Source organism: Anarrhichthys ocellatus, unplaced genomic scaffold (genome assembly GCF_004355925.1).
Source record: "Anarrhichthys ocellatus isolate YVR2014 unplaced genomic scaffold, GSC_Weel_1.0 scaffold808, whole genome shotgun sequence".
NCBI classification, from domain to species: domain Eukaryota; kingdom Metazoa; phylum Chordata; class Actinopteri; order Perciformes; family Anarhichadidae; genus Anarrhichthys; species Anarrhichthys ocellatus.
In genome coordinates, this window is record NW_022280782.1 from 4,286 (window position 1) to 18,278 (window position 13,993).

At 42.5% G+C, this 13,993-nt stretch overlaps 1 protein-coding gene across 1 annotated transcript; it reads left to right on the forward strand.

Moving 5' to 3' along the window:
- The first annotated feature begins 583 nt into the window (after positions 1-583).
- LOC116377017 (thyroid hormone receptor alpha-like) lies at positions 584-13,633 on the forward strand. The gene is made up of 5 exons (XM_031838543.1): positions 584-1,049; positions 5,048-5,109; positions 7,226-7,347; positions 11,096-11,243; positions 12,189-13,633. Exons 1-5 carry the CDS (start codon positions 1,018-1,020, stop codon positions 12,410-12,412), a joined length of 588 nt encoding a protein of 195 aa, XP_031694403.1. The 5' UTR covers positions 584-1,017; the 3' UTR covers positions 12,413-13,633.
- The last annotated feature ends 360 nt before the right edge of the window (positions 13,634-13,993 follow it).

A 13,993-nucleotide genomic window follows, 5' to 3' on the forward strand; every position in this document is an offset into this window, starting at 1 on the left:
GCGCCCCTTTACTTGAGACTTTACAGTATTTCTTAGTGAGCTGTGTAGCTTGTTAGCCTGAGATGAACCCCGTTAGTGTTCGTGGTAGTTTTAAATCCAGCCGTAACCGCGGCCTCCACAGTAACTATGATGACACTTGGTGGAAAACAGAGATCACAGTGCACTCTAATTCAACTGATGAGATATCAAGCATCTCTTGTGTCCTCGTAAGACCTCACTCAGCTGGAGAGACTGCATTAGTCTGCCGTTATGTAATCTAGTTAACTTTAACTCCTGGTTGACAAAACGAAAAGAGCAAAACTGAAGGAGAAGACTAGAAGGGAGAAAGTGACAGGAGTGAGATTGTAAAAAGAAAATAATAATGAGGAGAGACAGAAGGATGGAGAAAGGAAAGGAAGCGATGGAGAGCAAGAGGGGTTGTACAAGGTAGACCAGATGATAAGGTGTGCTGTGATGATAGGGAGTGTGACACCAGGGGAGGAACTACAAATGCACAGACAGACAGAGAGGGGGACAGAGAGACAGAGAGGGGGACGGGGAGAGCTGGGGGAGGCTGGACGAGAGCAACTAGAAGGGAGGGAGAGAGAGGTAGGGGGGGGAGAAATAAACAGAGGAGTCGTTCCTCCCAGCAGCCAGTCTGAGGCAGAGAGCCGCTACTGCCTCAGATATCTCAGCTGATGGCAACAGCTCCAGGCTGCGCTCGACTCTTACTGTACTTCACTGTGATGGACTTGAACGCTCGGGTCACCCGGAGGTGGGTTCGGCGTGGCGGTGGCCGCGGGATTTGAGGACCTCCTCCTCCTCACAGTGGTTCATGGATCAACGAAAGCTTATATTAGCCGCGAACACTCGGGCTTTCTGCTTTTGAAGAAGCGGATCTGTTGCGATACGAAACAAACAGAGCCACGCGACCGCACACGTGCACTGACTCAGGCTGTTGGGAGGCTGAAACGGTAGAAAAGAGCCTCCGGGGCGACGTTCTTCTTCTTCTTCTGATATTCCTGCAAACTGAGCAGCATGCACATTTTACAGCCGTACTGCATCAACAGGTTGGTGTGTTTGCGTGAATGTATTGCTGTGTGCGTTAGAAGTGGGTGTGTGCTTCCGCACATATCCTAGTGCATGTTCACAGCAGATAAAGTAAGAAACGTGTGTTTGTTGGGTTTAGAGAAGGCTGGCCTCTGTGGATGACTGTTACGTTTGCACGTTTGCAGCAGTAGTACCGTGTGTTCCTAGGGTGTTGGTGTTAAAGCCTCTAATTGTAAGGTTTTAATGAAATTATAGCACCATTCAAAGCTTTGTGGCAGCATTTATTGCTGTCTGCCACAATGTCTTTTTCTTTAAAAAGTGAATACAGATTGGTTTTATAGCTTTACTTAGCAATGGATCAAATATGTGTTTAATATGAAAATGTTTTTACCTAAAAAGGTGTATAATACGAGATTAAGAGCATTTCTATTGCCTCTCCACAGTTCTCAACATGGCGACGCGGCTAACAGTGCTAACACCTGAGGGGGGAACCGGAGGGTTGGTGCGATGCTTCCGCAATGACACCGTCGCAATCAGCTATAACCGTGTTGTACGCGAATGTTGCAGAGCTGCGGCCTTGAGCTAGCCAGTGGGTTCACGCACACATGCACTAAAATGCACGTAAACAAAGAACAGACTAATTCGGATTAGAACGCAGGTAGGCATTACTCCACTAAATCAAATAGTTGTTTGCTGCTATATATATATATATTAATGCTCTGAATATTGTATATTGCTCCATTAAAATAAAGAAATACAAGCACAGAAGTGTACAGAATGGATGTAACTGTGTGTGTTTGAACTAACGTAAGCTCCAAACGTTAGCATGTCCGGCTACCAAGCTAACTACACACAGTAGTAGTTCTGGAAAAATTTGGTTTTTCAACGAAACCATGAAACTAACGTTAGCTTTATTAGCTAGCTAAACCCTGCAAGCTACACTTTCACCCTACGATATCAACCGTATACGGCTCGTAATAAGAGGACTGCTTTTGTCAACATCTGTCTGACTTCAAGGGCCCATTTTAAAAATGACTGATTGGTGGTATTACATTTTCAAATTGGCCATTGTTGTCTTCATAAACTGCATGTGCTGTGCAAGAACGTAAAGCTTGAGAAGTGAGGCAAAAGAGAGGACAAGGCTCAGCAAACGGAGCGCTTTAGCTTCTTTTAATAATTCTTTCTGGTTATCCATCCCAAAATTTTCTCGGTAAACCGACTGAGAACAAAACATCAGTCAGACAAAGTTAGCAACCAGCTGGTGAACAGGGTGGAGCATTTAGCGGCTGGTGAGTAAGACATTTCCTTGAGGAGATGGAGGAGACCAAAACGGAGCAACATAGTGAGAGTGAATGCTGGACTCGCATGTGTCGGGTGGACATTACTGAAATTCTAATACGATGACAATGTATCTGAATCGTCCTCGTGTGTAAATGGGTGACCGTTTGCTAAAATATTCACCATAAAAACATTATAAGGTGACCGATGTTTTCAGCTTGTTCTGCTGCCAAAAAATACGCAAGGCAGCTTTTAATTGCAAAGAGCTCATCAAATCGCAGTTTTTAAAGATGTCCACGTCTTTTCAATGTAGATCGTAGTAGACTGTGTATTTGTACTCACTATACGTCTAGTTTGTAGTAATACAGTGTTTTTCTACTCACTATACTGTATGTGTAGTTTGTAGTAATAAAGTGTTTTTGTACTCACTATATGTCCTCTTTCACACAATAATTATTTTGATTGGCGTCTTTGCATAAATGGACACTAAACCGCCAACGTTTACATGCCCACCACCATCCGATAAATTTAATTAATTACCTCATGTTGTGGAAACACTGTCAGCACTGTCACGAGCTCCATAAACTATTGAATTAATAGAGGCAGAATTGATAACGTGTGTGTTCCTGTTTCGGTAACTCAGCTCAAAGTGATCAGAGACCGGAGTAGACAGTTTCCCACCATGTTACTGCCTGACCATGTGCACAGCAATAGAATTAATAAGTCTGCTCGACCGTGAACAGCAGCGAGAACAGAGAAAGAGACGTCAGAGGAATCTTTTTTTTTTTCTTTCTTCTTTTGGGGGGTTGGAAGAGGAAAGTGGATTTGACAGCCAGAGAGGAACGGAGGGAGGGGGAGGAGAGTGGTGTTACCTAATACTGCTGATGGAAGTTTAGAGAGGAGAGGATAACAGAAACGTCTGGGAGGAGGAAAAAAAGGAAAGTCGAGGGAGCATACAGTAATAAATGGGGAGTAGCCAAAGTGGGAGGGACAGAGAAGAGAAGGGAAATGTGAATGGGTGAGAGAGGGGGGGAGAAAACAGCCAGACGTTGGAATGGACAGATGAAAGAGAAGGAAGAGAGGACGGTGATTCAAATCTGCTGCCAGAAGCAAAGGCAGACCCCACCCTATGAGAGTGAGAAAAGAGGAAGGATAGAGAATTATAGGAGGAGATAGGAGGTAGGGAAGAGATGAGTGGAGGAATTATCTATACCCTAGTGTGTGTGGTCTCCATATGTGTTGGTATAGGTAGGACTCAGTCCTCATACCGAACAGACACTGAAAGCACAAGATGTGCTGGGCTGTGAATTACCTCTATACATCAAAAATTGGATATGTGATTGAAAGTGAAGAAATATATATTTTATCAGCACAAGTGAAAAGCAAAACTGAATTTACGAATAGTAGCAACGGGGAAATAAGGGACCATACGGAAAGAGAAAATAGATTCAAACATGCCTCCGGTCGAGCTGTTTAGCGGCGACTTATCTTCAGCCAAGCGGACTTTAATTAAGCATACATGCACACCGGCAAGTCCACAAGCAACCTCACACGAGTTCACTCCTTTTTTTTTTTCTTTTTTTTTTGTAAGTTAGTGTTGAAAAGTTGGCTGCTGTTTAATTCAGCCAGGCAACTACTTTAGCTCAAATCAGCCTCTGGTCACTAGCATTCTGCTTTGGTGAAAACAACAACAAAAAACAGTTTGCTTAAAGCTTGATTGGTTAGCTTTTTTATACGAAGATTAGTTGTGATATTCTACATTACATTTACATTACAGTCATTTAGCAGACGCTTTTATCCAAAGCGACTTACAATAAGTGTGTTCAACATCGGTATTCAAGAGAACTACTAGTCACCAGAAGTCATGAGTGCATCTCCTTTTTTAAACAAGCATCTAAGAGCATAAACCAGAGCAAACGTACAGAAACAAACTAATACAATAAGTGCAACAAACCAGTATGAATACAATAAGTGCTGAGTGGAAGGCTCAGGGTAGTACTTCTTGAAGAGATCAGTTTTCAGCCTGCGCCAAAAGATGGGCAGCGACTCTGCTGTCCTGAGATCAGTGGGGAGTTCATTCCACCGCTGTGGGGCCAGGTCAGACAACAGCCGTGACCGGGTCGATCGGCCGCCGGGACCTCTGAGCGACGGGGCAGCAGAGCGAAGTGGTCGGGCGGGGGTGTAAGGCTTGACCATGGCCTGGAGATAGGAAGGAGCTGTTCCTTTCACTGCTCTGTAGGCTAGCACCAGAGTCTTAAACTGGACGCGAGCTCTTACTGGGAGCCAGTGTAGAGAACGGAGAAGGGAAGTTGTGTGGGAGAACTTGGGGCGATTGAACACCAGACGAGCTGCAGCTTTCTAGTGAGGGTTCGACAGAGAATTACCAGCCACCTCTGTGGCTCTGTGTAGCGTTTTAGCTTCTTTTAGCTCATAGTCTTCGTTGGTCGGTGTTGTGTTTGCGGCACGCTCTGCTGTGAGTTGCTTTGACGAGAGAATTGATTGCAAAGTTATTTTTGCTCTGCAATCTGTCATAAAAAAAAAAACCCCAGAGGCAATGGCGAGATGCATGTTTGATAGCAGAGGAATTGACGATTAGTTATTATTTTCCATTGTAAGATGGTATCGGTTGTACCGTGGAATGACTTAAGTGGTTGATTGTTTTTCCGCATTGTAACATTGCTCTCATCCTTTTCTTTTCTCCCCCACCCCAATCTTCTCTCCCCACCCCCCTGCATCCCAGGTGGCCAGATGTGCCGAAGAGAAAGAGCAAGAACAGCCATTGTTCGGGGAAGAGCGTGTCAGGTAAGGATTTATCATCGCCGCCTTGGCCTCTTTGTGTTTTTGTCCCCTCCAACCAAGCAAGTGAACACAACTCAAGGTTCCTTCTGAGACGCCCAGTCTGTTTCATGTGCTGTGAGATTAGTTCAGTGCAGCTCATCACGGCGCTGACGGCGCCCCTGAGCTTTCAGTGTCGTCCTAGGTGTGATCACCGTGATAATCTCCTCCTCATCATTTTATAGTAATATCATTTTCCTTCAGAGGCTTTGTCGGACTCAAAGTAGCTCACCTAGGTGACCAAAACCTGAGCTTAAGAGATTTGTCTGAGTAGAGCTGCAGACAAGCCTATTAAGGTACACGACCAAGTACAGAACCACCAAATTGAATGTGATTTACAGTATTTAAACTTTATTTAGCACTTATTCTTACCCATCATTCATGACCAACAATTGTAAAACAAAAATCCTCAATGCTTAATCACAGATGAAAAAAAATAAAGCACCTGCCAGTATTTCTTAACCCTATAAAATACACTCCTAAACGAAAGTACTAAACATTATAATGTGACCTCTAGCAGAAAAATCAGCATTTCATAACAGCAAACAAGGCTGTTTTACACATTACTGATGTAAACAAACCTGTCAGCATCAGAAAATATCAATACTTTGATTGATTTGTTTAGTGTGTCGTTTGTCAAAGGTTGCAAAGCAATCAAATTTTGACGATGGGGCAATTCTTTTGTTTATTTTTGAATCACACATTGGGCCTGTAGAGAGTAAGGTAATCATCGACAGGCACACGTAGTTTCATTGGTGCTGTGCTCGCAGTCCTGTTCTGTTTGTATTATTCAATACACTTCTAAGCCAAATGTGAGCGGGCTCAAGCCTCGGTGAAAGTCTTAACAGCAAACAATGAAGCAATAGACATCAGGGCAAGAGCGTATGTAATAAAACTTACTACTTGATTTGGCCCAAAGCAAGTTTTTGTCTTGAAATCCAGAACAGTATATTTTTTAAGTCCTGGGAATTATACTAAAGAGCCAACTTCGAAACATAAAAGTTCAGTGAAGAAAAGACTTATTTATGAAGTGATTTAGCGTATTGGACGAGCAACTTGATTAATCACATGTATGAGTAGAAACAGATGAAAGGATTTACCCCACACACATCAGCCCAATTGTTCATTCATGTTTTTGTTAATGTTTTTATTATGCCATAAATAAAGTTACAAAAATAAATAAAATATTTGAAAGATATTTATTTATATTCCTCTGATTATCTCCAGCAGCAATTTACACATAAAATAAGCAACAAATAGTATTCAACTATTCAAAAAAAAAAAATGAAGTTGACTGAAAACAATAAATAAAATAACTTAAACACAAGATGACGTTGCTGATAGAGGATCACAGAAAATATCAGTAAAATAATATTTACTACCAGGTTATGGAAGGTTTAAAATGATTAACAAATAAAGTGAAATACATACACATGTATTATTATTGTTGAATAAAATTTTTTTTTTTTAATGTGGCATGGAAAATTCATGTAATTAATAATTAAAAAACTAAATAAAGTTAAAGTTATTTAATTTCACCTTCTTTGTTTGATTTGTTTGATTTTTGTTTGACAAAAACACAGATTGCAAAGATTGCTACAGCAGTCATTGGTCTGAAGACTATAACTTAAAAGAAAGCTGCAATTTGTATGTAGAGTTACATATTGTGAGTAAAAAGGATAAAACATTTCACCTCAAGAGATATAAAGAAGCGAATTAAAAGTCGAGATGAAAAGCATATTTCATGAACTCTGGGAATGTGTCTGTAAACCTCGTCAGCTGGCGTGTTGTCATGTCTGTGTGCAGAAAAGACTTCTTGATTACGTTCTATCCTTGGGGCCCCTGGTATAACACGCAGCCCCCTCCTCCCTCTCCTCCTCCACTCCCTCTCCCCGCTCATCTCCTCCTCCTCATCGCCACAACTCTCCTCCTCTTCCTTTCCGGCCCCTCCCCTTAGCTCATCATCCTCCCCGTCCTTCCCGGCCTCCTCGGCTCACACTCACTGTTCACCCATCTCTCATTTCCACCCTGTCTTCTTCTTCCTCCTCCTCCTCCTCCTCCTCCTCCTCCTCCTCTCCTATAGCTCTTAGTGCCTCTGTTCCAGGGTACATCCCCAGCTACCTGGAGAAGGATGAGCCGTGCGTGGTGTGCGGGGACAAGGCGACCGGCTACCACTACCGCTGCATCACCTGCGAGGGTTGCAAGGTACAGTGCAGCATCTCCCTCTTACTGAATGATCTTTGACTCAGATGAGACTGCAATTGATTGTTAACCAAACCCCTCCCCCGAGCCAATCATGTCCAATCGTAGCTTAGCAGTCGTACTTGGGCATGGCAGGCCTGTCAAGCTTTGGATTTCTCCCATAGACTGTAAGGAGTCGACGTATTCACTGTGATGTCACCAGTTGGTTTGTGGACTACGGTTTTGAAGCCTTGAGTTTGGCATTTTGGCTGACACCATCTTGTTTTTTTGCTCAGTGACGCAAGAGAGTGGAGCTCATTACAACCCTGAACCAGACGTATTGTGGCAATTAAAATCTTACAATAAACTTTCATGAACTGAAAAACACACTGTGAAAAGGTTAAAGTTCTAACACTAAAACACGGTCAACGCCGTGGTAGCGACCCGTCAATCACAAGGTAGCCACGCCCTAAAGCAGGGGTCTCAAACTCATTTTCACTCTGGGCCACATCAGCGTCACGGTCGCCCTCAAAGGGCCGGTTGTAAATGTGAGACTGTGTAAATGTAACTACTCCTAACATATTGTTAAATAACTCTGCATTTAATTATTGTTTATTCAAGTTTAAAAATATTGTACATGCAGTTATATAAATGTAAAAATATATTTAAGCACATTTCTGTTATCATAACTTAAATCCTTTTAATTTAGGGTTAACAAACCCACATTACTCTATCAAACTATTAAAGAAAATATCAAAGACAAATATAAAACACAAGTTATTACAATAACTTTGTTCAATGCTTAAAATTCTTTCAAAGGTGCGTTTGCACAATCCCACGTGAAGTATTTCATGTGTTTTAAAGCCACGTTTAAAGTAGTCTTCAATGTACTCGCAATACATTTCCATGTCAAATGTACAGTAACCAGCCAAAGAGCTCCTTCTGTGACTGTGTGTAAGTATCTCATCATTTTGACTTTCTATCTCAGAATTATGACTTTCTATCATAGTTGACTTTCTACCTCATCATTTCGACTATGGGGATATTTTTATTATCAAGTCTAACTTTAAATTTTTTTAAATTTATTTATTTTTTTTACTGGCGGATTCGCGGGCCACATAAAATGACGTGGCGGGCCGGATTTGGCCCGCGGGCCGGGAGTTTGAGACCCCTGCCCTAAAGCATACCCTGCTTTATCGTCTGTTTTATGGGACCCTAATTTCCAAACTACACTTACTGGCTCTGCACTACATTACAAGAACAATGTTGTGTTTTCATCGACATTCTTCTTTATGGATTATCAGCTGGTGTGGATGCTGACTTTTTGCCTGGAGCATGTAGCTTTAGCTTCAGCCATCAAGTACACATTCACATCCAAAGAAGAAGCCATGGCAAACGCCATGAACGCCTAGAGTCAGCTGACTGAGTTAAAACAGAGCGAGCTCATTGAGCTGGTTGAATTAATAAATGAAAGGTTCCTACAACAGCCTCTTGTGTCCAATAAAGACTTTGATTTGGACCAACATTTTGACATGTTTTAGTCTGTCTCTCAAATCTTTCTGACTTGTGTACCGAGTGTCTGTGGCACTCAAGTCCACTGGCTCCCACTGAAGGTGTGAGTTGTTAAAAGTGAAAACAGCTGGGCACTGTAGTTTTTAGCAAACACTATTCAATCAAAGATAAATAGTGAGTTTGTTGGGGACTATTTTCAGCCACGGATGAATACAGGAAATGACTGCTAGTTGCCAAGAAATAGTTTTGGTACACAACCCTCTATCTCAACAGCTTTCAAGTCTTTGGAAGCTAATTTAACTGCTCTACTGATATGAACAAGAGAAAACAGCTGCCTAGAAGTTGGTGAAACATATTTTGCCATCTAATGTGATGCAAAAAGTCTTAAAAACTAGAATACCAAATAAAGAATACAGAACTCCAGTGATTAATTGACTGCAAGCTTTGCCATCTACACTGATTATTATCATCCAGGATTTAAGGCCTAAAGCAAATTAAACTTTATTTTCCTGTTTATTTAATTAATTCATACAGTTCCAGTGTTTCCCCTACCATTATATTATATAATTATATTATATTCTCCTCTGCTCTCTGTATCGCGCACAGCGGAGTTCCGCACCGATGCGCATACACACACACACACACAGACACGTGCGTAAACACACACACAGATGAGCACACTCCCATCAGCGGACAGAGAGCGCGCATCGGAAAATAAGTTGCGTCAACCACCTGAAAAGCAGACAACAATATCTGCGTTTTTTTTAAACGCTTCCATGTGGTGAAGATGGCAACACTCGCTCTGCTGCTCCGGGTCCAAGTACAGAAAAGAGCCCAAGTGCTGCAAGGCAGGGTGCCTAGGGGAAACCCTAGGGGAATACTGAGTTCTGACTTGACTGAAGGCGTCTTGATTGCAGTAGTCGGTGTCTGCTGGGCCGAGCTTTATTATCCAATTAATGGCGTCCCGTAGAGCAGACAGTATGCAGTCTCTAAAAATGTCTTCTGCCGGACTCGCACAGGAAATAAGGCACACTGATGTCCTGCTGTGGTGTTGAAAAGAAGAAATTAGCTTCAGGGGATTCACAAACCCACAAGAGTCTTAATATATTCAGAATCCGGATTATTGCCATGTAGGTTTTCACATGAAATAAATGTGCACTGGTGCAGAACAGAAACAAAGTAAGAGAAAATGAGGTTTAAAAAAAAGCAAGTTTTGCAAAAATGATATCTGAATCAAAATGAAAGAGCTGTGCAGTTTTTTAAAGGTTGTAGGTTTGTGTGCAAATTTGTTCAAGAAATGTGCAAAGGTTCACAGTATGAAATAAAAAAAAGAACCCTTACTGTCGAACCCCAAGTGTCTCTCGGAGGGGATGAGAATCCATGTCAGCGGCGGTCCTGGGCCTCATTGATAAGGCCAGATATAGATGGAATCAGGTCTCCTGCCAGAGGGAAGTGGTTCAAAGAGTTCAGGTCAGGGGTGGGAGGGGGCGGCCACAATCTTTCCTGCCTGCCTCAGGGTCTTGGAGGGACGGCATATTGCATCACCGTCTCCGCAGAGCAAATGATGGGGTCCAGGAGTGGGTCGTGAAGGTTTTAGGTGGGACAAAAGACCTAAAAGTGCCCAAAAGACTTCCTGGCCACAGAGGTCCGGGCGACTGGTCTGTTGTCATTAAGTCCTGTAGTCCTTGTTTTTTTAGGACGGGGATAATGCTGGCCGTATAGAATCAGGCTGGTATGTGGCATGGCATATGATATAGATATCGTACAAAATACAATAATAAATACAAGTATTTATTTCTTGCTATGCAGTTTAGTTTTGTACGGTTTCAGAAGGATTTCACAAAACGGCAGAGCTCCGTCCCTGATACTTCTCTGCTTGAATGCACGTCTTTGTAAACCACTCCCAGAGTGTGATTTCTAATCAAACTGCTCCCCCACTGTCTTGTTCAAAAGCGGTCACTAAGAGACGATCAGTCACGGCATCGCTTCATTACTTATTATTCTTGGCAATCAGGTTCCTGCCATGCAATCATCACCCTGCCATGTGATATGAGCCATTGGATGCACTTATTTTACGCTGATTAAAAACATTTAATTGGAGGATTTCATTTTGAGGCTATGGGGTTGCATATTTTCCTCAATCTCTGAATGCTCCTTAGCTCTTATTTATTTTTGCTCTATTTTTTTTTAATTCCTTTATTTTACTGTTTCTCCCTTTTGTCTTTTCTTCTTCTTTCTCCATTTTCTTTGCTCTCTTCAGGGTTTTTTCCGCCGGACCATCCAGAAGAACCTCCATCCAGCCTACTCGTGTAAATATGAAGCCTGCTGCATCATCGATAAGATCACACGCAACCAGTGCCAGCTGTGCCGCTTCAAGAAGTGCATCAGTGTGGGCATGGCCATGGACTGTGAGTGTGTGTGTGTGTGTGTGTGTTAGGGAGGAGCTCAGCCCCGACACAGAGCAGAGGAGACGCTGCAGCATAATGATAAATTACAGATGATATTAAGTAACGATAAAAGAAACAATAACATCTGAGCTTATCAATACTACGGTCTTTCGTGGGACTGTTCCCTCCAAAATCAAAAAATACTCATCCTCTTTCCTCTAGTACTATTTATCAATCTAGATCGCCCGTGGAGATGTCTGCTTTTTATCGAAGATAATATGACTACATGGCACTTTGCTTGTGGTGCTCAAAACGCCAAAAAAATACATTTGGAAAACTCAACAACATTAATGTATCTCTCTAGATATCATGACTCTGTTACTGAAGATAATCCACAGACCTCGTTGAGTGCACTTTCATGTAGGAACTATTTTAACTGTAGTAGCCCCTCCCTAATCACATGGACTAACAGAGAACACATGCATAATCTAATTTATTGATATTGATTTAGCGGTACAGCTGCTCACGTGGATAAAGGAAATGGAAGTTCCATTCCTCGTGATCATTTTGATGAATGACACTCCAATTTAATTATGTTGCTTAAATTTCACAGCAGTTGGTCCTTTACATTTTTGTGCTGTGATTTGTTGCAGTGGAGGGCAGCTAATAAGTAACCAGAGAAATAACGTTGCACATTGTGTCCATACAACACTTAGTATTGCATAACATGAAGATGGGTTCCTTACATTTATATTGTTTTATATAATAATAGCTCTCTTAGTCCTTATATATGATTATAGCTTTCAGTGTTGCATCTGATATTTCATTCCGACTTCCTGTCAGTATTTCTATATGCTTTCTTTTGTAATAATCCGGTGTCATATCGGGACCAAATTTGCAGTCAGTGTTCCCTTTGTCACTGCATTAACTTGCCTTGATGTCCTCCCCACCCGTCCCGCCGATCAGTGGTGTTGGACGATTCGAAGCGCGTGGCCAAGCGGCGTCTGATCGAGGAGAACCGACAGAAAAGGAAGAGGGAGGAGATGGTGCGGACGTTGCAGACGCGGCCGGAGCCAAACAGCGCAGAGTGGGATCTCATCAGGATGGCAACGGAGGCCCACCGGCACACCAACGCACAGGGCTCCTGCTGGAAACAGAAGCGCAAGTTCCTGGTAAGCTTCCAGTTTTAAAGCAGACAGAGCCTTCAGGCAGAGAGCCGTTGTGTGATGATGAACGCAAATGTTTCACAAACAAGTCCATTGCAGTTGACGCGTGGGGGTTCAATCGCGGCTACTTAATATTTAGAAAGGTTTTACATCATGCTGGCCTGTATCCGCTGTGTTCTTTCAACAACAAAGAAAGGAGCAGCAGCAAGTATAAGAAAGGCCCGCCGAAAAAAAAGATCTATCAGTTTAAGTGTGCACTATATTTAGAATATTTTCACCGCTGCATCTTGCCGCCACACAGCCCTTTGAAGCAGTTATCTACGTTCTCTTCAAAGCCACCAGACTCCATTGACAAAAACAGTCATTTTACCATCGTAGAACACAGGAGCTGCTTGTCTAACGTTGCCTCGTATGTTATTGTGTGACTTAAGTGAATCCTAAACTAACTCTCACCAAAGTCACACAATGACACAAACAAACTAACCGATCGAGGAAGCGGTAAACCAGCAACTCCCGTGTTCTGCGAGGTCAAATGAATTTTTGTCAAAGGAGTAAAGATACTGTGTGAGATGAGAGCAACATAATCAACGGTTACAGCAGCTTGCTCATTTCAGTTTCAAAGCAATAACAGACATGATGCACATTGTTGCTAGAGTTGTGTTCAGTGTGACCTTCACTTTCGGAGGATGCCCACAGCTTGTGGAAAGTAGTTTCCGCTTCAAAACTCCAGCTCAAACGCATGAGAGATGGCTTTTTCATTTTCAAAAAGGAGCCGTTTGTGTGCCGCCCCATGTGAGTCGGTTGCACGTGCTGATGCATGTGTCTCCACCGCAGACTGTTACCTAAAGGCAAATGTCAGATAGCAGTTACCGGCCAACCAGAGTTAAGTTCACAGCCGACAACAGTTGTTGAAGGTCTGCTGGGATTCCTGCAAGTGACACAGCAGGCTGGGTCAATCAGAGCACAGCTACTGACTGTTACTGTTACAGCAGCTTCACTGCTTCAGAGAGAAAGAAGAACTGTATTAATCCTTCTTGGAGTTTTTATTTTAGACCCTTTTATCATCAGAAATATGTGTGCGAGTTTTCTTTTTTCGAGTTATCAAACTTTAAACATTGAATTTAAACTGTCAACAGCATCAAAATGTCGGGTTTTTGCGTGTTTGGTCGTCACAATCGATATTCCAAAAGCCGACTCAATTGTACAGAATTCAGACAGGATCGCAACTGTTAGAGGTGTTTCAGTTCAACTGGTGACCGTGTTAACTGGTGACTTTCAGCCGAACGTTTATGTGATTGCTCGCAATAACTTACATAAATGGTCGGCGTAGATAATAAACGCGGATAAATATGTATATTGATTAAAGGCTTTCTTGAGGACGCCGACATGTTCTGTTCGTGTTTTCAACAGCAACCATGAACGCATTGAGCTGGGAGTCACCAGTTGACACGGTCACTCGTTAAACCCAAACACCCCCAGGTTTCCCTCCAGTCGTCCATGTGTTGCTTAAAGCTGTTTCCCTGTCTGCCATAGCTCTCAAGTTCAAAACAGGATGGTGTTACATACCCGCATTAGGTTTCACTCAGCTAAGAGTGTCATGTGTTG

Excerpts from the sequence above, each read along its gene's own strand:
- LOC116377017 (XM_031838543.1), top strand. The coding sequence starts at position 1,018 with ATGCACATTTTACAGCCGTACTGCATCAACAG. Across the intron at positions 1,050-5,047 it reads CAGCCGTACTGCATCAACAG|GTGGCCAGATGTGCCGAAGA; the intron begins GTTGGTGTGTTT and ends CCTGCATCCCAG. Across the intron at positions 7,348-11,095 it reads TCACCTGCGAGGGTTGCAAG|GGTTTTTTCCGCCGGACCAT; the intron begins GTACAGTGCAGC and ends TGCTCTCTTCAG.